General features: G+C 40.9%; 1 protein-coding gene across 7 annotated transcripts in view; it reads right to left on the bottom strand.

Annotated features, from left to right (window-relative positions):
• Positions 1 to 14,707: 14,707 nt before the first annotated feature.
• LOC106877361 (ataxin-7-like protein 3) overlaps positions 14,708 to 23,483 on the bottom strand; it is a 45,184-nt gene continuing 36,408 nt past the window's right edge. For 5 of the 7 annotated variants that reach the window (XM_014926245.3, XM_089349977.1, XM_089349972.1 and 2 more), the window contains 3 exons: positions 22,366 to 22,496; positions 18,463 to 18,596; positions 14,819 to 15,714 (listed from right to left, as the gene is read on the bottom strand). In XM_014926245.3, coding sequence (XP_014781731.1) covers positions 15,518 to 15,714; positions 18,463 to 18,596; positions 22,366 to 22,496 — 462 coding nt within the window. In that variant the 3' untranslated portion in view covers positions 14,819 to 15,517. Of the gene's footprint in view, positions 15,715 to 18,462; positions 18,597 to 22,365; positions 22,497 to 23,483 lie in introns of all 7 variants that reach the window. The other 2 variants (XM_089349975.1, XM_089349973.1) reach the window with 2 other exon arrangements.

The raw sequence follows: 23,483 nt of genomic DNA, 5'->3' as shown, positions 1-23,483 counted from the left end.
TTGCCTTTGTTTTCTATTTTTCAATCGTTTGCTCATTACCAATTCTAAAGTCAAAACAACTTCACTTTGAAAATAGGAATAATACATTTCTAAATCTCTCAGAGAAATTTATGCAGTAACAACGAGGACGCCAACACACCATCAGCAACAAAATCCCTAGTCACAGACTTGAGTGGGTCACTCTCCCATGAAGAACTAGAACTTCTCAGCCTGAGCCCTAAATTTATCTTGAGCCAATAGCCGAATGAAAAAAATCTTATTCAACCTGGAAGCCAACTTTTGTCGAAGAGCATACAAATTCAAATGGCTATCGGTAATAAAGAACAACACACCCAGCAAATTTCCTACTTACCAATTAGACCACCCACTCCCAACCAACAAAGAACTCAACCACAAACTATCCAGATTGAAACAGTCTATCTCCAACATCTTAAGGAATTAATCGAAAATAATCCCAAACTTAACCAAGGTGCAACATAGAACCTTGACAAAACTAAAAAACAAAAACCTTGTATAGTTACCATCAGATAAAGGAAAAGAAATCTGCGTGATTTCTTGTGAAATATCTGATAGACTGGCACAAGACAGAGTGCATCATGCTCCAGTCATCTGTTTTGGCAGGGTTTCTATGGATGGATGCCCTTTCTAAAGCTAATCACTTTACAGAGTGTATTCGGGTGCTTTATTTTTATGTTACCAACAACACTGAGGTTGTTATGTAGCTCACAAAACTAAGGTTCCTTTTGACTGAGTGGAGCTAGAGGAGAGAGAGGGGCAGCTTTATGCTATGGGATGTGGGGTAAAGTGAGAGGGAAGGGGCCAAAACATATCAGGTGTCTTTCTGTGGGAGTGGCAATAGTGGAACAGGAAAGAGATGAAAATAATGTTGATGTGGGTGCACCCTTAAGATATGAGGCGAGAGGGGACAGGAGAACAAGAAGTATGTGGGAATAATAATAATAATTAATACGTACCATTGTTAACTCTAATCAGATATTACAAGAAAAACTCTGATATTGCTATTAAACAGGCAAGACATGTGGTGCCACTTTCAAACATGGAATTTACAATTCAAACATAATTTCAGAATTTGTTAAAGTAAAGAAGAGATTAAGAAGAGAAGTTGTACATAAAGTCCCTTACAGTTGTTTCTAGGATAGCCGTGCATATGTCACATATGTCATTGAGCAAAAGTTTCCATATGAGAGTCGAGAATTAAAGAATAACCTTAATAAAAGATATTAGTGGTTACCAGTTCTGTTGTCAAAAAGAGAGAAGTAGATTATGAGGAACACAAGACAGTATAAGAGGAAGTGGTAAATGCTTCAGAGTCAATAGAAGTAACTGGTCTAGAGAAAGCTTTGGTGCCTGATGCAGCTTGGACTTGTTGCATCTAATTTTAGACACAAGGCCTGCAATTTTGAGGTAGAGTTGATAACGTCACCCGATGTACGTAACTGATACTTTATGTAGTTAAAGATGCATCTTTGAAAATTTGGTGGAGTCATGGTTGGAAGTTCTTTCATCATAGATCTACTGAATTCATATTCAAAACACAATAATCATACTGGGAGCGGAGTGGGCTGGGTTTACTATACTTAACCATTTTGGTAGTTCATTGTTTTGAATGGATTGAAAACCTTTTGTGATCCTGGAAGTATCCATGACAACTCATTCCAAGTGTATTCAGCTCAGATCTCGAAGACTGTTCCAGGTGAAACCTACAGAGGAGCACATTTGCAGTGGTACCTCTGCTGCTGCTTCCACTACTATTACTACTACTACTTGCATTCGATATCACCATCCAGAGAAAGGTCACTCATCTACCCACTACAATATCTGGTCCACCAACATGCTGTATCCTCTCACTTCTTTTCCTACTGATACTACAATGGTCTCTGCTCCTTGGTACTAACTGGTCTCGTACCATCTCCACTCTGGCTCTTACTCTTTCATTTCTCCATCTCCTGTCATCACCAATGTTATGTGTAACCAGAAACCATGCCAAAACAGGTGACTGGGGCCTGGTACTGCTCTTTGGCTTGCCAACTCCTGTCAAACCGTCCAACATGGAAAACTTGTTATAAAGAGAATGAATGGGAGAAAGAGAGCCTGCCGTATGTCGACCCAATAGAGGGACCAGCTATCCGAGTTGATAGTACCAGGGTAGATAAAGCAATTAAGAGTATGAAGACCGGGAAAGCCCCCGGCCCATCAGGAATCACTGCAGAGATGCTCAAAATATCTGGCAGTGTTGGATATAGCCTAGTCACCTGTATTACGAACCAGGTGATACACGAAGGAGTCATACCCAATGACTGGTGTAGCAGCATCATAATCAACTGCTACAAAGGTAAAGGGGACGCTTTAGATACAAATAATTACAGAGGCATCAAGCTGTTAGATCAGGTTATGAAAGTTACAGAGAGGGTCATAGCCCAACTAATTAGGGAGCGAATCAATTTAGATGAGATGCAGTTTGGGTTCGTGCCAGGTAAAAGCACTACTGATGCCTTATTTGTAGTGAGACAGTTGCAGAAGAAATACCTAGCTAAGGATAAACCTCTATACCTGGCTTTCGTTGACATGGAGAAAGCCTTTGACAGGGTCCCCCGATCCCTTATCTGGTGGTCAATGAGGAAACTTGGGATAGAAGAATGGTTAGTGAGAGCTGTGCAAGCCATGTACAGAGATGCTGCCAGTAAGGTGAGGGTTGGAAATGAGTACAGCAATGAATTCCGGGTAGAGGTAGGGGTCCACCAAGGTTCCGTACTCAGCCCCCTCTTATTTACCATAGTCCTCCAGGCAATCACAGAGGAGTTCAAGACAGGTTGCCCCTGGGAGCTCCTCTATGCTGATGACCTTGCCCTAATTGCGGAGTCACTATCAGAACTAGAGAAGTTTCAGGTGTGGAAGCAAGGTCTAGAATTGAAGGGCCTTAGAGTCAACCTAGCTTAAACCAAAATCCTAATAAGTAGGAAGGTAGATAAAACACAAACCCCTTCAGGTAGATGGCCCTGCTCAGTATGTAGAAAAGGAGTAGGTAGTAACTCTATAAGATGTACCCTGTGCAAGCTATGGACACATAAGAGGTGCAGCAACATCAAAGGCAGGTTAACTAGCAAGTTAGTTTTTGTTTGTGGCAGATGTTCAGGTGCAATAAAGACTGCAAACAAACAGGAAACAACTTCTATCTCATTCCAGGGTGAAAAACTAGAGGTAGTCGATAGCTTCCGCTATCTGGGCGACCAAGTTAGTAGTGGGGGTGGGTGCGCTGAAAGTGTAGCTGCTAGAATAAGAATAGCCTGGGCAAAGTTTAGAGAGCTCTTACCCCTGCTGGCGACAAAGGGACTCTCACTCAGAGTAAAAGGCAGACTGTATGACGCATGCGTACGAACAACCATGCTACATGGCAGTGAAACATGGGCTGTAACTGCTGAGGACATACGTAAGCTCGCAAGGAATGAAGCCTGTATGCTCCGTTGGATGTGTAATGTCAATGTGAATACCCGTCAGAGTGTAAGTATCTTGAGAGAAAAGCTGAACATTAGAAGCATCAGTTGTGGCGTGCAAGAGAGACGATTGCGCTGGTATGGACATGTGGTGAGAATGGAGGAGGATAGCTGCGTGAAAAAGTGCCACACCCTCACAGTTGAGGGAACCCGTGGAAGAGGTAGGCCCAGGAAGACCTGGGCTGAGGTGGTGAGGCAAGACCTTCGTACATTGGGCCTCACCGAGGCGATGACTACGGACCGAGACCTTTGGAAATGTGCTGTGCGTGAGAAGACCCGGCAAGCCAAGTAAGATCGTTGCCAGTGCCCCTGGACTGGTTCTTGTGCGATTGGCACATGAGATGCACCATTTTGAGCGTGGCCGTTGCCAGTACCGCCTGACTGGCTCCTGTAGGATTTTCGAGCGAGATCGTTGCCAGTGCCCCTGGACTGGCTTGTGCGGGTGGCACATAAAAGACACCATTTCGAGCGTGGCCGTTTTCGTGCGGGTGACACATAAAAGCACCCACTACACTCTCTGAGTGGTTGGCGTTAGGAAGGGCATCCAGCTGTAGAAACTCTGCCAAATCAGACTGGAGCCTGGTGTTGCCATCCGGTTTCACCAGTCCTCAGTCAAATCGTCCAACCCATGCTAGCATGGAAAGCGGACGTTAAACGATGATGATGATGATGATGATGATAGCCACCATCACTACAACACCAATGGCTACAACCAGTCCTTCCTCCCCAAATTGTCATCCCACTAGAAACACCTCCAAACTCACGTTTTTCTTGTAGTTGTCAACTGATGACAATTTCTGTAGAACATTAACAGTATCAATCTCCGCACCCCACTGGGCAGCCAGCAAAGACATCGGGCCCTGACTGTTCTCAAGAGACACTTAAAAGCAAAAAACGAGTTATAGCACAACATGCTTACCTCCCTTCCTTTCTTGTTTTAAACATATTTCTTTTACTAATTCTCCATCCATCTTCTCTGCCTACAATTCTTGGAAGGGGAAGATATCTCTTTTGTAGGGTTCTGTCAGGAGCAATGGTCATTACACTTTATGGCTGGGTTCCTAAGTATGACCATCTGAGATGTCATCCAACCATCTTCCACACGTCTTGCCAATGAACATAATTCAGAGGAACCCTATTTCGGCCACTTGTATTCATGATCGCTCTTTTGATCATCACCCAATATTCATGACCAGAGGCGAGGACAAGCATGGAAACCGAACTGAAGAGAGTAAGTTTGGCTTTTTTGCCAGCTTCTCTTTTTTTGAGGATTGAATGCTGGAATTGGCACATTGCTGAGCCAACACTTGTAATTCTAGCGTCCAGTTTAGCCTCCTTCTTCCCACCACTCGTGAATATGATCCTGAGATACTTAAACTTCTCCATGTCTCGTTGATGTGTCACTAATATGCAGAGTGTGTATTGAGATGAGGTTCTGGAGAGGACCAGTGTCTCGGTCATCAAAACACACATTCTCGTCCCTATTTTGCAGCACTCAACAATGAACCCATTGAAAGTATCCTTCTGATGGACCAAGCAGCACCACGTTGCCTGCCGATATCAGCCAAGCGATCCTACACTCGCTGATTGTGATACCACTTCCACAATGGCTGCACACGTCAATCCACTTCATAAAAAAATGATATATAGATATATATTCCATGTCTGCATGGATCAAACAAAATTCAAAGCAAATTTTTCTCCAGTCACCAGCCATCTCCTGTTTCCAAATAAGCTAATATTTCACCATCACTAGATATATTTTCACAGAGAAACAGAAACGAACAACACCGCTTGTATGATGGTGGCACTCGTTTACAACTCCTGCAATGCCAAGACAAAGACACACACATGCATTTATACAACGGGCTTATTTCAATTTCTCTCTACCAAACGCGACTCACTCACAAGGCTATTGTGGGTCCAGGTATATAGCAGAAAACACTTAGCCAAGGTGCCATACAGTGGGACTGAACCGGGAACTATGTGGTTGGGAAGCAAACTTCTTGCCACACAACCATGGTTGTGCCTATTAATATTCTTTTTTACTCTAGGCACAAGGCCCGAAATTTTGAGGGAGGGGGCCAGTCAAGTACATCGACCCAGTACGCAACTGGTACTTAATTTATCAACCCCGAAAGGATGAAAGGCAAAGTCAACCTCGGCGGAATTTGAACTCAGAGCATAAAGACAGACGAAGTACCGCTAAGCACTTTGCCCGGCGTGGTAATGTTTCTGCCAGCTCCTCGCCGCCTTGTTGTGCCTATATTCTTTTCTACTCTAGGTAACAAGGCCCGAAATTTTGGGGGAGGGGGCCAGTCTATTAGATCGACCTCAGTGCACAACTGGTACTTAATTTATTGACCCTGAAAAGATGAAAGGCAAAGTCAACCTCGGCGGGATTTCACTCAGCATGCTAATGTTTCTGCCAGCTCACCATCTTGTTGCGCCTATAAATATTAAAACCATGTCTTTATGTTTCCTTATAATGTCAGATTTCAGTTTTACCAATATTTTGTTAAAACTATCCTCAGTTGGAAACAAGACATCGTCGTTTAACATCCGCTTTCCATGCTGGCATAGGTTGGACGGTTTGATTGAGGGCTGGTAAGCCAGAAGGCTGCACTAGGCTCCAATCTGATCTGGCAATGTTTCTACAGCTGGATGCCCTTGCTAACGTGAGTGTAGTGTCCTTCCTTCTCCGAGAGTGTAGTGGGTGCTTTTTACGTGCCACCGGCACGAGGGCCAGACAAGCGGCATTGGCAAATATTTTAAAACAAAAAAATTTTAATCCATCGAACTATTGCAGAAAACCAAACCCCTTTCCACCCTTCCACCTCTAGTGTATTTTTTATTGTTTCACTTTATTTTATTTTATTTTATTTAATTTCCCCCTACATTATTGTAGCTTATTCTTTTTTCTATTTATCATCTTCTTCCGTACTTATCCTGCTAACGGTGTTGCCCTGCTGTCTTAATAAAGTCTTAGGTAACGTTATCTGCTTCAATAAAAAATAAAATGGTCACGGCTGGACTGTGCTTAAATATTCACAAGGTTAAATAAAGATAATTTTTTAAACCCTCGATAAGAAGGAATGAAAAAGACCCGAACGTACGTTAAAAGATTTGCAAGAGTTGCTTCCCTTACACTACTTAAGTCGTAAGGATGACTTTTTTACAAACACTTGCAGCCATTTTCAGTCAATATACTTTCATCTTCGAGGTTTAAATGTTTAGTCATCGTTATTCAGACGTATGAATGTTCGAAAGTAGTCCAATTGTGACCATCTCGTCGTTTAATTCGTCAGATAACATTTGTTTATGCATAAGTTATAGTTAATCAAAAAATCTCTGATGCTTATAAGTGCAGCAATGAGTGAAATGGTTTAGAAGCTCACTTGGCAACCCTGTCGATTTGGGTTCAGTCCCACCGTGTGACACGTTGGACAAGTGTCTTCCACTAGTTTCCAAGCTGACCAAAACCTTGTGAGTAGACTGGCAAGACGGAAACTGAAAAAAAGCCTGTTGTATATGTGTGAGTGTATATATAAGACCTTTGGCATTATGTCGTGCTTGAGAAGAAAACCCATCAAGCTGAGCAAAATTGCAGTTGTAGCAGATACCAGTTTCACGCAAATGGCACCTGTGCCAGTGGCACATAAAAGCAACCACTACATGCTCGGAGTGGTTGGCGTTAGGAGGGGCATCCAACCGTAGAAACCATACCAAAACAGACTAGGGTCTGGTGCAGCCTTCCAGCGTACCAACCCAGTCAAACCGTTCAACCCATCATCGACAACGGACGTTAAATGATATGTATGTATATATATATATATATATATATATATAATGTGTGTGTCTTTATCTTTGTCTCTCATCTGTTTGACAATCAGTGTTGGTATGTTTATTTCCCCATGGCTTAGCAGTTCGGCAAAAGAGACCAATAGAATAAGTACTGGACTTAAAAAAAAAGTACTCGGATTAATTCCTTTGACTAAAATTCCTCAACATGATGCTCCAGCATTGCCACAGTATAATGAGTGAAATAATGTAATATATATATATATATGTATATATATATAAGCTGATTAATGTCTTGTATATAGAAACATGATAGATGGAAACCGTGCTGAAGCCTGTTGTATATTTTTTGTAGATTGTCGTACATCAATGAAAATATGAGTTGATACATTGTGCTAACAGTAAAAATATTTTAGTAAAATAGCTTTTGTTATTATTGTGTTTGGAACATAAATTAATACAAAATTTAGATCCCTTTAAAACAGGAAGTTTGTATCATAGAATCAGGGTTGGTATCAAAAGGGTTAAATGAATTCCTGTATTTGACTGGGACTTTGTTATAAACGAATGGAAAGTAAAGTTGAACTCAGGATGTAGAGGTTTATAATGAAATACTACAACGCTGCACTAATTCGACCATTCTTCTTACTAGAAGAAAGTCTATCAATAATTAGGTTTGGGATAGTTTATAGAAATACCTGAGAACTTTATAGAATATCCCATCAATTATATTGATCTCTGCTTGGCTGTTGTTTAACACTAGATCATTCAGATCTCACTGACTTACAATCAAACAAATCCTTTCTGTAATGATTCTGCTTTATTTTATCCAGACATAGTCTACCCAGGACTATATTGTTTAATGTCTCCCCTTTTTTAACGTAGCAGGGGATTGTTTAAGGTAGATTTGGTTGCTATTTCCAGCAAGTTAAATGACCATGTAGAGGCTCTCTCATTGGTTTCTTCTACAGAAATTTTTATTATTTACCAAATGGTATAATTAGCTTCATAAGATGCTAATGTTAAATTTAACTTAAGATGAAAGTAAACAAACTTTGTTTGTTTTAGAAGTGTTGAGATGTATTGAAAGATAGAGAAATAAATTATTTTTATTCTCAAACGCGGGATAATGCTAATAAAAAAGCGTGAACAGGATAAATTATCCGTACATTGCAGAAAAATACGTTACCAGCCAAATGCTTCTAAAACAAACATTGTTTGTTTACTTTCATCATAAGTTGAACAAAACAATGTGAATCAACAAACATCACATTTGACAGAGGAATCTGAAGGCAAAAGGATTAAACTGTATTCTCCAAGAATTTCTTAAACATATAATCTGAAGGTGCAAGCATGGTTGTGCGGTTGAAAAGCTTGCTTCCCAATCAAATTGTCTTCAGTTCAGTCCTACTGCGTGGTTCATATGGCAAATGTCTTTTACAATAGACCTAGGCCAACCAAGGTCTTGGGAGTGGATTTAGTAGAAAGAAACTAAACGACTACCAAATGTGTGTGTGTACCCTTGTCTTGACATCACATGGTGGTTATAAAGAAGTGATGTTGTTCTACAGAAAATGCCTGGCCATGGGGAAATATTACTTTACTTGGAATTAGGTGAGGGTTGATGACAGGAAAGGCATCCAACCATAGAAAATCTGCCCCGAGAAATTCCATCAGACCCATGCAAGAATGGAAAAGTAGGCAATTAATATGATGATCTCAAGTCAGCTTTGATTATATCCTGTATTAGCTGCCAGTCAAGTGCAACTTGAATATTTGACAAGTGTAACTTGAACATCTCTCAAATACTGAGTGTCACTCCTGTATTTCTTGAATATCGTTGGTCCTCATGTCACTGAATACAAAGTCAGACTTTTTTATTACAGTAAAAGCCAGTACAATAATTGAAATAACATTGTAGCGACCAACATGGCTGTGTGGTGAACAAGCGCATTTTGCAACTGTGGGGTTGGGTGGGGGGCAGTCCCACTCTTTGGCACCTTAGGCAAGTCTTTTCTAAAGCTCCAGGCTGACCAGTTCTTTGTGAGTGAATCTTGGTAGACAGAAACTGTGTTGAAGCCTACTGCATGTATGCATGTGTATACGTTGAGGGGTTTTGTTTTGCAAGGCACATGGGAAACCTGTTGATGCTGGTGCCAGGAAAAAGCACCCAGTCCAATTTTTAAAGTGGTTGGCATATTAGGAAGGGCACCTAGCCATAGAAACCATGCCAAAACGGACAATGGAACTTGGTGCAGCTCCTATCAAACCGTCCAACCCATGCCAGCATGGAAAACGGACAGTAAATGATGATGATGAGGCTATATATGCCTTTGTCTCCTGACCACTCTGCTTGATAACCAGTGTTGGTTTGTTTACATCCCCAAAACTTAGCAGTTTGGCAAAAGAGACTGATGCAATAAGTACCAGACTTCATAGAATAAGTCCTGGCACTGATTTGTTTGACTGAAAGTATTTGAATGTAGAGCTCCAGCATGACCGCAGTCCAATGGCTAAATCAAATAAGAGTAAAGATTACATCAACTCTCTTGTCACCAGGTTTCTGTTGAAGCACATTACCTTTGTTGTAATTAATTTTGAAACTAACGAAGAATTCAGTTGCAGGAGTGGCTGTGTGGTAAGAAACTTGCTTCCCCACCACATGGTTCTGGGTTCAGTCCCACTGTGTGACACCTTGGTTAAGTATCTTCTACTATAGTCTCGGGCCTACCGAAGCCTTCTGAGTGGATTTGGTAGATGGAAACTGAAAGAAGCTTGTTGTAGACATATAATATATATACACATTTGTGTGTCTCCTGACGTTGGTGTGTTTACGTCCCCATAACTTAGCAAGAGAGACCGATAAAATAAGTACTGGGCTTACAAAGAATAAGTCCTGGGTTCGATTTGCATCGACTGAAAGCGATGCTCCAGCATGGCCGCAGTAAACAAATAAAAGGATAAAAGAATTTAATCAAATAAATTTGTCACTCTTAAGTTGGTCAAGACTGATGCAAAACCAAAGACAATATTATAAACCAGCCCCGAGAAATAATAGTGACAAGCTGCAGGGATGGCCAAGGGGTCAGACGTTTGCTTCCCCACCCCCACGGCTCCAAGTTCAGTGCCCCTGCATTGCACCTAAGGTGTCTTCAACTATAGCCCTGGGCTGACTAAAGCCTTATCAATGGATTTTGTAGAAAGACTGTGTGGAAACCTGTCGTTGTATACATATATATATGTATATATATATATATATATATATATATATATATATATATATCATCATCAGCGTTTAACGTCCGCTTTCCATGCTGGCATGAGTTGGACAATTTGACTGAGGACTGGTGAAACCAAATGGCTACACCAGGCTCCAATCTGATTTGGCAGTTTCTACAGCTGGATGTCCTTCCTAACGCCAACCACTCCAAGAGTGTATATATATATATATATATATATGGAACAGGAAGATTACAGACTGAAAGAAAAGAAAATTGTATTAAATGAATGCATAAAATTTATAGGATGTATTTTCATTCCGTTAAACTAAAATTTCTGGCAAGACAGTTCTCTCCCTTGTAACAGACATGAACAACCAATCACCCAACAGTTTACGTGTGTGTTGTGTGTATGCACATGCATGCCTTGTGTGTGAATTTGGTTTAGCAAAACTGCAGGAGGCTTTTGTGTGGGCAGATGTGCTTCAGTTTTGGCATCTTGCTCATCTTAGGATGAGCAGAATAGTCACATAGTTTATTTACATTCCTTACTGACATAATGAACAGTAACTCTGTGCTTTCAAAGAACTAAAAAGCCCAGTATTTCAAAAACAGGTAAGGGTCTGCAACAGGAGGGGCATCTAGCTTTAAAATCCTGTTGTAAATATGTCACCATCCAACCCAGGCTAGCATGGAAAAACATTAAAGAAACAAATGAGTGAATATATTTTTCAATCTACCCCCATTCACTGTCATCTGTGCCTCTTGTATCCCCCTCCTCTGTTACCCATCTCTCAATCACTTCCTCTACTGAGTCCCAAGTGGAACTAAAGTTGGCACCCACCTCTTCTGTCCGTCATACATTGCTTCCAGTGTAACTAAGGATGTCGTGGTACTTGTCTGACTCTTTCGCCAATACTTATTTGAAGCATTCACAGGAACAGGACCTATTTTTCGTTTCCCCTACAACCACCCTCAACCACATGGTTCCGGGTTCAATCCCACTGTGTGACACCTTGCGCAAGTATCCGCTACTATAGCCTCGGGCCGACCAAAGCCTTGTAAGTGGATTTGGTAGACGGAAACTGAAAAAGAAGCCCGTTGTATATATGTATATATATGTATGTGTGTGTGTTTCTGTGTCTGTGTTTGTCACCCCAACATCGCTTGACAACCGATGCTGGTGTGTTTACGTCCCTGTAACTTAGCGGTTCGGCAAAAAGAGACCGATAGAATAAGTACTAGGCTTACAAAGAATAAGTTCTGGGGTCGATTTGCTCGACTAAAGGCGGTGCTCCAGCATGGCCGCAGTCAAATGACTGAAACAAGTAAAAGAGTAAAAAAAAGAGTAGGACTGGTGGACTGGTTCTATGAAAAGAAAACTACAACACAATTCAATTTGACATTTAATCTCCTTTAAAGTCGACCCCTTTCTGAAGACACACACTTTATCCAGTATTGTTTCCATTGATGGGAACATTCCTAGAACTCCTTTTTTAGGGACAGAGAGCAGATGCCTCATCACATTCTCTTGGATTTCCTCGATGTCTTGAAATCATGTTGGGGTCTTGCACTGTGAAGACTGGGCCTTGGTTTCAGGGTCACAGCCACGATTCGTCGCCTGTTATGACTATCTTCAAAAACCTTTCATCTTCCTCAACACAATCAAAGAGTTACTGACCACCTGAAACCGGATCTTCTTTTGAGACAACCACACTTTACTTCCAAACGCTGCTTTAAGCAATGGAAATGAGCGAGAACGTTATAACTTCATGTGTTATGTATGACGGAGTTCAAGGTCAATATCTACCAAGTGCCTTCACTTTGCATAGTTTAGCTCAGTTACCATAGCAACAATACTGATACATTTTGATCAGTGGTTGGCGTTAGGAAGGGCATCTAGCTGTAGAAACTCTGCCAAATTTAGATTGGAGCCTGGTGTTGCCATCCGGTTTCACCAGTCCTCAGTCAAATCGTCCAACCCATGCTAGCATGGAAAGCGGATGTTAAACGATGATGATGATGATATATATAGGATGTTACATTACTGGTTGTGGTTACACTGCTCCTCTTCCACACATCCTGATTGTGTGTCATTGCTCCATCTCTTGGGTCACGTTACTTTCTTTCATTACCCTCTCACCTCTTTGTCATGAGACCCCCATTAAACATATCTATCTCAAAATACTAGATAATCCTATCACCACCACCACCACCACCACCATTACTATCATTCATGTCTTACATTCTGTAAAAAAGCTGGCAAGCAAACAGAGACACGGAAGGTTGTGGGGTCCTTTTGGTTATGCCGAGGACGTGGCTACTTCTTTAGTGCTGGTGCCATGGAAAGAAGCAACACCCAGGACACTGGAAAGTGGTTAGTGATGGTTAGGATGGTTATCCAGCAACAGAAACATGAGTTAAATGCAGTCTCCCAATGTGTCTAGATGAGCAATACCTCTGTGTATCAGTTGAGTCCAGCCATGGCAATCCATTCAACACACGCAAGTAGGAAAGATAATCCAATACGACAGTAAGGACAATGATGTGTGTGTGTGTGTGTGTGCACCTGAGAGACTTGAATCAATAAAATATAAAAGAGGGACAAGGCAATGATATCGTCAGCTCAAATAAATACATAAAACAAATAAATGAACAAAACAATAGAAAGAAAGAAACAAAAAACCCTGTTTTTTTTTTCAATCATTGGATAGCGACTATTATTATTAATAGTTTGTATTGTCATAAGGGGCCTGCTCTATGAGGGGAGGGTCTCTACTAGTTATCTCCCCTGATATCACAGGATTTGTTTTATATATATATACATACATATAATATATATATATATATATATATATATATATATATATATATATATATATATATATATATATAGGAATGGTTTTACATTAACTTTTAGGCTTGATGAATCAAATGGAAAATATATCAGAAGATATTAATTACAATGATAATTAATGATACACAAAACATTTCCAGTCATGATTTTTTTTTTTGATGTTTTCGTTTTTTGTTTTTTTATCAGAGAAGCAACATTTTTAGTATTGGGTAACATCAGTTCTCACCAGAATTCCAAATTGCTTTGGAATCCTTTCTGAAATTGATGATATTACAAAGAACAGGACGTTTCCAAGGAACTGAAGTTAAAATAACGAGCACAGTACATAAGTGTATGCATGTGTGTGTGTGTGTGTGTTCTGAAGAGCAGCAAAGATGGAGGGAACTTGGTATGAATGCTTGCCTTGTCCTGCCTTATTTTATTCCCATTCTGTTGGCAAAATAAGGAATGATTGTTTGTTAGTTTGTGGCCAAAGAACTAGGGGCGATCAGTACAACATAGGGGTTTTATTTTCAATATTGTCCTCAAAAAAACCGGAAACCACCAAACCGTTTCGTTCCATTCCACTGACCAAAGAAGCAGCAACTACGTCCAAACAACCAACACCGAATGGTAAGCATTTGACCAATATAACTCACCTGCCAGCATCAATCCTGTTTCATTTACTAGGTCGGTTTGTTTTCTATGACAGCAACAAGACAGGGAAACAAGGGAATGGATAAAAAAAACACTATTGGTTGCTTTGTTCAAAATATTTAGTGGGGAAAAAAAAAAAACCCCAAAAAATTGGTAGAATTTTTACTCAAAGTTTTGCGAAAGTGTCTTTTGGTAAACTTCTTTAAATTTGTAAAAGAATATTTTGAGATTTTTATATATAAGTCATATATTCATTGTGCATGAATATATGTGTGTCTGTACATATGGTGTGTGTATGTGTGTCTACATATACATATACATATATATATATACACACACACACACACCCATGATGCAACTATGTAGGTGTGAGTGTGTCTTTGTACATAAATGCATGCCCACACGTGTGTATCTATCTATATATATATATCTACATATATATAAATATATATATATGTGTATATATATATATATATATATATAGATAGATAGATAGATAGATAGATAGATACACACACACTCATCTATACACGTAAATGTGTGTATTTATATAAATTTGAAGCAAGTTACCATAGCAATTACAAAAATTATTCCTTTCCAGTTCAGCAGCAGACTATTTGTTTAAAAAAAAACCAATTCCACAGAACCCAGAACTAGTCTACCTCACAAAATGCTTATTGATGAAGATGAAGGTTATTGGAAATTGTTCTAAATTGTCTCAGGTGGAGGGGGTTGGCTAGGGGGATGGGGTAGTAGGGAGAATTATAGAATTGGAATTAATAAATTCCAACATCTTTTTGTTTGTTTTTTTTTTTGTTATTGTAATTCTAAGAATTCTGAATGTTTTTTTCCTCCTCTTTCACACTCGACTAAAATAAACCAGCACAAGAACCCAAATCCTTTCAGTGCCCAATAAAAAGAATTTAAAAAAATACAAAAAACATGTGTAAATGATAAAGGGATCTCATATGTCGAAACATATAAGTGAAGGGTGAAGGAAGTCTAAAATCGTTTTTGGGTTTGGGAAAGGGTTGTTTTCTTTATCGATACTTTATATTTAGCATGTTGAGGAATGCTTCACTGTTTGAAGAATGTCAAGGAGGAATTTCAAGAAAAAAAAAAAAAAGCACACAAGACTTCGGAGCCAGTCTTCTGCAATGGTGACACCCTTAGTTATATTGACAAATAATGGAAGGAAAAAAAAAAAAGAAAAACCAAACAAACTGCTGGGTCATAGCAGATGTGTTTCTGTGGTGAAAGAAACGGTTGTAAGTACAATGACATCAGCACCAGGTGGAGTGGGGTGGTGGACAAAGATGGGCAGAGCTCTTTTATCGACCGGTCAAGTAATTAGAAGTGTGGGAGGAGGTGGGGGGTGGGGGGAATCCTGACCAACTTTCAGGAATCGATGTAGAACGGGGGGGGAGGGGGTACTGATACACTGGTAACCATTTAGAGAAAAAGCGATTGAAAACAGACATTGGTTCTCTGGATCATACAAAGTCATATAAACTGGTGTTGACGGGATTGTTTGATGGATGGCTACTACTTTGGCTTGATGCTGCTGCTGACGATGATGACGATGCTGATGCTGCTGTTGCTGCTGCTGTTGCCGCTGTTTGTTTGACAATTTTTTTCTTCTTTGTCACTGGTGGTTTCAATGGTTTGGCTGGACCACGCTTCCGAGAACCTACAAATTAAGCGTAGATTTAAGGAATTAATAAATTGTCAGTTGCACAATGGACAATGAGAATCAAAATTGTTATTGGCATATTTTGTTCTTAATATGTTCCAGAAGACTGGAATGTAAAAATACCAATTAATGTTGTGTATAGGCACAGGAGTGGCTGTGTGGTAAGAAGCTTGCTTCCCAACCACATGGTTCCAGGTTCAGTCCCACTGCATAGCACTTTGGGCAAGTGTCTTCTTCTATAGCTTTGGGCCAACCAATGCCTTGTGAGTAGATTTGGTAGACAGAAACTAAAAGAAGCCTGTCATATATATATATTTGTGTGTCTGTTTGTTCTCCCTACCATTACTTGACAACCGATGTTGGTGTGTTTACGCCTCCATAACTTAGCGGTTCGGCAAAAGAGACCGATGCTCCAGCATGGCCGCAGTCAAATGACTGAAACAAACGAAAGAAGGAAAGAATCCAATCGTCGTAGAGGAGAGGTTGTTCAGTGATGAACCCCAACAGCTGTCAGCATATTTACGTTTGAATCTACAAGAATATATTGGGTTCCAACTTTGGCACAAGGCCAGCAATTTAGAGGGTGGGGGTATGTTGATTACAGTGACCCCCAGTACTCAACTGGTACTTTATTCTATTGACCCTGAAAGGATGAAAGGCAAAGTCAATCTCAGTGGAATTTGATCACAGAATGTAAAGACGGACAAAATACGGCTAAGCATTTTAGCCAGCTCAACACCTCTTGATCTACCAGAACATGTTAAGAATGAGGTGGTGAGACATGATCTTCGAACGTTGGGCCTCACAAAGGCAATGACGAAAGACCGAGACCTCTGGAGATATGCTGTGACTGTGAAGACCTGGCAAAGTGAGTTCACAGCTGTAACCTACACCAGTGTTGCATAACCAGCCCATTCAAAAGTACCTTGGATCGTAGGGCAACATGCCGTGCTTGAGGAGACCTATTGAGTCAAATGCATCAAAATCAAATGGAAATTGTAGTTGTGATCCCCATGCCAGTGGCATGTAAAAAGCACCATCCGAACGTGGCTGATGTCAGTGTTGACTTGACAACCGAGCGTGGTTGTTGCCAGCCCCGTCTGGCCCCTGTGCTGGTGACATGTAAAAAGCACCCACTACACTCTCAGAGTGGTTGGCGTTAGGAAGGGCATCCAGCTGTAGAAATACTACCAGATCAGACTGGAGCCTGGTGCAGCCTCCTGGCTTTCCGGACCCCAGTCGAACCGTCCAACCCATGCCAGCATGGAAAACGGACGTTAAACGATGATGATGATGATGATGATGATGAAGCCAGTCATCGTTTAATAAGTGAACTAATTAGTGTTGTACTTCAAACCAGGAATGTTCCTGCGACATGTTTACACAAATATCCAGGTATATATCGTTTGTTATCATGTTAAACTGTCATGTGTCCAAATTTGGCCAAATGCATTTTACTCAATATTTAATTTTTCTTGCAATACCCGGTTCTTTTGGTCAAACTATCGTATCTCCTGCTGCTTCAGATGCCAAGATATCAAAAATTGTCAAAGTGTAGTACAATGGTTTAGCATTTTTCAAAAGTGAAGTAAGTCCCACATAGGACAGTTTTGCATAATAACAATATATAAAAATGTACAGAAGAGAAGGTTTGGCTGTGAGGTTAAGGAACTCAATTTGCAACAAAGTGGTTCCAGATTCAGTCCCACTGTGCAACACCTTGGACAAGTGTCTTCAATTATAGCCCTAGGCCTGTCAATGCCATGTGAGTAAATTTGCTAGAAGGAAACTATGTGAAAGCCTGTTGTGTATGTATATATATATATAATGATATTGGTATTGACCAGACTATCTGATGGTATACATCACTGATCACAATGCACTTCACATTGTTTTAGCCTTCAAATGATGTTACCCCACTGGCTAGGCAAAGCTATTCCATTTCAGGATTACTCTTTTACAGCTGAATGGACTGGGGCAGCATGAAATGAAGTGTCTTGCTCAAGGACACAATGTACCGCCCAGTCTAGGAATCGAACCCATGATCACGCAATTGGGAATGTGACAGCCAAGTCACAAGGCATGTGCCTCAATGTATATTTGTGTGTTGGTTTGGTTATGTCTCCATAACTTAGCAGTCTGGCAAAAGAAATCAATGGAATAATTACCAGACTTTATAAGTACTGGGGGGTGGAGGTGGAGTGGAGTACATGTGGCTAAGTAGTTAGGGGTGTTGGATCGTAAGATTGTGGTTTCAATTCCTGAAGCAAGCAACGCGTTGTGTCCTTGAGCAAGACGCTTCATTACAGGTTGCTCCAGTTCGCTCAATTGGCAAAAATGAGTCATCCTGCAACAAACCAGATGTCCCCTCCTGGGGGGGAATCAGGGAAACCGGCAAACCAGCCCTCAAGAGCCTGGCATGGCTCAAGAAGGAAACATTTATTTTTATTTATTTTTTATAAGCATTGGGGGTAGAATTGTTTGATTGAACTAGTCAAGGGTAACCCTTCCCCCACCCAAACAAAAACAGGCTGCATGAGGCACAACTCCTCATAAGGTGGGTCACACTACCCCAAAAAGAAATTCAAGGTCATTTTTCATTAGGACCACTGGGCTGCAGTCTGTCATTTATGACTGGATTAACCCCTTAAATGACCCGGGCTGGGGTCAAAGGGGTATATCATGGCTTCGTCTGCTAGAAAAGCCGAGAATGTTGCAAAGAAAGAAACGGAAAAAAAGATTTACCATTACTTGAAGATGTTGAATCCACAGGAGAGGTGCTGCACGATGCCTCCCAGTGTAGAGTGTCCCTTAAAGATTGTCCGTCACCATCTTCATAGCCGTCTATGTCAACCTGGACATCATCTGCATCTGGATGACTGAAATTTACAAAAACGACAATTTCTTTCATGATTTCTAGAAACAACAGCAGAAGGGCGGGGGGGGGGGGGGGTAATTGATGTCATCTCTGGAGAGATCCAGTCATTTATATTAAAGCAGAGAAATTAAGATAAAGACCCTCCAGCCGTGACCATTCCACCTTTTCTCTAGATCTAGGCTTACATTACCCAATATAACATTCTTTTTATAAGACATTACTGGATGATTTAAGGGAGAGTGAGTTGCTATTTCTAGCAGATTGAGCAAGGATAGCTAAGTTGTTTGATAAGAGCCATAGATATTTTCTTTTTAAATTATGAATGATTTAAAAAATAAATAATTGCAGTGTGGAAGGTGTTTGTAAGCCATTTAAAGACACACAAAAACTGTTAGATTCACTTCAGCATTTAAATTTAATTTGCCAAAATATTTTCGTTGCTTTGAGACCATGACCTGTTCACTGACAAAATAAATAGTAAATATTATTTAATAACAGTTTGACTCAGTTCCATGAAACTTAAGGTTTTGTAGGCTCAAAGAACAAACCCAACTCATCTGGCATCCAGAGAGAAAGAGAGAGAGAGAGAAACGGGCCAAGAGACAAAATTCAAGATAGCTTATAGAACCGTCAGGCTTCTGTTGAACAACTCAGGTCATGTGGTGTTATTAGTCTGGAAGTGACATCAGTTCTTTTTTTTTGTTCATAGGCCCACCTGGTTAGAAAAGATGTGGGCAAGTAGTTGTCACCACTGTGTCTGGAAGCTGTGGTATGATTGAGAAGTCTCCAGATAAAGCAGGATAAGGGGGTGGAGTTTTCTTTGTTTCTGCATCTGAAGGAGTGCATATGCTGTGTATACCTTCCCTTGAAGCCACTGGTTGTCATGCCCATGAAGTGATTTGTAAAGCCATCGAATGGTGTGAAGGTGGCTCTATAGACCACAGCCTTTGAGAAGAAGGATTCTCCCAGCAGGCAGTTGATAGGATTTTCACAGTTGCAGGTCAGGGTGTGTATTGGAGGCTGTGTATGTGCGTTTATGTTTATTGTGGCATGTGATGTCTGAAGAGAAGTTGTCTCAGCAGGTGTAAAAGACTTTGATGTCATGGGTGTACTTATACTACAGCTTCCAGACACATGTCCCCTTTACTCTCCTCTATATGCCTGATGAGCTAGCTTCACTCTAGACGCCTACAAAACCTGAAGTTACTGTCATTAAATAATATATGTAATTCCTACCAAACATGTTGAGTACCACTTTCTTTCATTTGTCCATTTACTCATGAGTGTGTGTGTGGGGGTGAGTGGGGGTGCAGGCATGGCTGCATGTTAAAGACGTATGCATCTCAACCACATGGTTTTAGGTTCAGTCCCACTGCATGGCACCTTGAGCAAGGGTCTTCTACCGTAATCTCAGGCCGACCAAATCCTTGTGAGTGGATTTGATAGATGGAAACTGAAATGTGCTCAGTGTGTGTATGTTTGTGTCTGCATGTCTTGACACTGCACAAAAGTTGTAAATGAGTGTCACTGTTAGACAAGCAGAGTCATTCAGTTCTAATATTCTGTGAAAATATTCTGGCTATAGGGAAATATTAACTTGGTTGGAAACAGATGAGTGTTGACAACAGGAAGGGCATCCAGACAAAGAAAATTTGCCTCAATAAACTCAACCCAACTCCTGCAAGCATGGAAAAGTGGCCATTAAATGATGATGAAGTTAAAACAATGAGGATTGTTGTTTCACGTTCTGATAGTCATTGCCAAGAAGATCCAAGTAACATTGTAGGTTTCTGATGAAATGATATTTATCAAAATATCTCTTCAGAATCAATGGTTAATGTCAAAGAGTTATTACATTTTATTGTGAATACAGTATTATCTAATTAACACAATAATAATTCCTAACTATTTGATCTCTCTTTCCAGATCCACCCTGGTTATTCCTACCCGTTTTTAATAATACAAGGACTGTCAGTATAAGACAAATATACCAAGAGTCTGTGGAAGTTGTTGATACATCTACTGTTTATATTGAGGAGGAGGAGGAGGGAGAAATATATAACATGGAGGACAACTGGAAGTTCCTATGGGATAACTTACTGAGGGCCACAGGCCAGATTTGTGGCTGGTACAGAGTCTCAACCAGACCTAGGGTGACATGGGAGTGGAACAGTGAAGTAGACAGGGCCATAAGTGCAAAGAAACAGGCACAAAAGGACTGGAAGAGAGGAGATAATAGAGAACCAGGTAGCTACAAGAGATGCTAGGCAACAGGTATATATTTAGCTAGGGAAGAAGCAGAAAGGAAGAAATTTTTCAATGATCTGTGATGTGAGAACCAGAGGTATGAGGTGTTCCAGATTGCAAGACAGTGTGGCCTCAGAAAATCATGATGTTGTAGGAGAGAAGAGTATTTGGATGGATGAGGGTATGCTTGCACTTAGTGACCCTGCAAAGAAAGAGGCATGAGGGTGTCACAATAAAAGACTGCTAAATGTGGAGAAGGAGAGTCTTCCTAATGTGGACCCAACAGAGGGACCAGCTGAGTTGAAAGCAGTATGATAGATAAAGTAATTAAGGGTATGAAGACAGGAAAAGTCCTTGGCCCATCAGGAATTATCAATGAGATGTTTGAAATATCTGGTGGAGTGGGATAAGGCCTAGTCACCTGCATATTTAATCAGGTTGTCCAGGAAGGGGTCAGGCCCAATGACCAGTGTAGCAGCAGCATCATAGTCAACTACTACAAAGGTAAACATGATGCCTCAGACAAAAGAAATTACAAAGGTACCAAATTGCTGGACCAGGTGATGAAAGTTACAGAAAGGGTTACAACTCAATTAATCAAGAAGAGAGTTAGCCTTGATGAGATACAATTTGGAGAAGCACCACTGATGTTGTCTTCTTAGTAAGGCAACTGCAGGAGAATATTTAACCAAAAATAAAATGCTGCTGCTGATGATAATGACAGATATACCTACAGTTTGTATAAGACAAGAGGTATATCTATGTCTTATACAAACACCAGGTATTTATCTTATACAGAGACTTAGCTATATCTCAGCCTTATACGGACAGTTCATATGCATGTTGTTGGCACTCCGTCGCTTCCGACGTCGAGGGTTCCAGTTGATCCGATCAACGGAACAGCCTGCTCGTGAAATTAACGTGCAAGTGGCTGAGCACTCCACAGACACGTGTACCCTTAACATAGTTCTCGGGGATATTCAGCGTGACACAGTGTGACGAGGCTGACCCTTTGAATCACAGGTACAAGAGAAACAGGAAGTAATAGTGAGAGAAAGTTGTGGTGAAAGAGTACAGCAGGGTTCGCCACCACACCCTGCCGGAGCCTCGTGGAGCTTTAGGTGTTTTCGCTCAATAAACACTCACAACGCCTGGTCTGGGAATCAGAACCGCGATCCTATGACCGCGAGTCCGCTGCCCTAACCACTGGGCCATTGCGCCTCCACTCATATACATATCTGCCCTAGAAAACACAAGCTGTGTTTATCTCTTATACAGGTAGTAGCTATATCTTTGTTTTATGGGTCTCTCCATGCAAGACAAGCTCCAGGAATTGAACAGAGGCACATATGTACTAAAACAAACAATAATGGAGCAGCTGAAAGATGGTTGCCACAGTAGCGATGGTGATGATGATGATGGTGATGATGAGAATACTGATGGAGAGACGATGAACATTTAGAGACTCAATGAATATTGTTTTTGCAAAATGTGTGAGAAATTGGAGGGAAAATGACTCTTACTCGTGTTCAGCTGTGTGGTCGTCGTTTAAAAGAAATTGTCGTACTGAGCATCTTTGTTCATCGTTGTGCTGAGGGCAACGAAAGCTTCGGGTGCACATTTTCTTGGTGTGTTCAGATATCACCCCACAGCACTGAAGTAAAGAAACAACAACAATGATGATGATGATGATGGTGATGATGATTGGAGAAGGAATAAAAAAAGAAAGAGAACAGGAGGAAGAAAGAGAAAAGACGAGGAAAAGAAAGAAAAAAAGAATAGCAAAGACAAGGAGTTTGGTTTCTTCCAATTCGTCTTAGTGTGTGTGTGTGTGGGGGGGGGGACCAGCATGTCAGAGACTAGAGTCAACATTTCCTTTCTGTGTTGTAAAAAGGGGACTAAAAGGGGTTGAGGTCAGATTTGCACTCATAAAACCCTCACCAGCAATGACCACCCAAACAGACCCATGGATTGGAGGGCCGTTGCCTGAATAGTGCAAAGATATCATTCACCAGGAATAGGGAACTACCAACAGATGGTGGGTGTGGTGGGAGTGTTGTTACAGAACATGACCCTTTACTACTACTACTACTACTACTACCAGTAGTAGTAGTAGTAGTAGTGATGGTGGTGGTGGTGGAGGAAGAGGACAAAACAAATCAAAGGAAATATTATGGAAATGTGTGAGGGATGTTTGAAATACTATATGAGATGGGCATGGATGGAGTGAAAGGGGGGGAGACTCTCTTTATGATGATAGAAAGGTGACAGATATGATATAACTGAAAGTAATCAAAAGGAGGAGCAGATCTGAGGCAGGAGATGACTACGAGGATCTGAGAGTATTCGAAGGCTTACAGAGGTGAGTATGTAAAAGTTTACACCCATGCTGGCACCACATAGAAAGCACCCAGTACATTTCTAAAGGGGTAGGCATTAGGAAGGGCACCCAGCCACAGAAGCCATGCCAAAACAGACACTTGGAACCTGGTGCAGCCCTCCAGCCTTGCCAGCTCGTGTCAAACTGTCCAACCCATACCAGCATGGAAAGCAGACATTAAATGATGATGATGGCTGAGGTGAGTATACAAAAAGCTAAAATGTGAGTATCTGAAAGTCTACAGAGATGAATATTTAAAGG

Source organism: Octopus bimaculoides, chromosome 3 (genome assembly GCF_046866305.1).
Source record: "Octopus bimaculoides isolate indiv1 chromosome 3, ASM4686630v1, whole genome shotgun sequence".
NCBI classification, from domain to species: domain Eukaryota; kingdom Metazoa; phylum Mollusca; class Cephalopoda; order Octopoda; family Octopodidae; genus Octopus; species Octopus bimaculoides.
The sequence above is the reverse complement of the archived record's forward strand: the minus strand, read 5'-3'. Positions and strand labels throughout refer to the sequence as shown.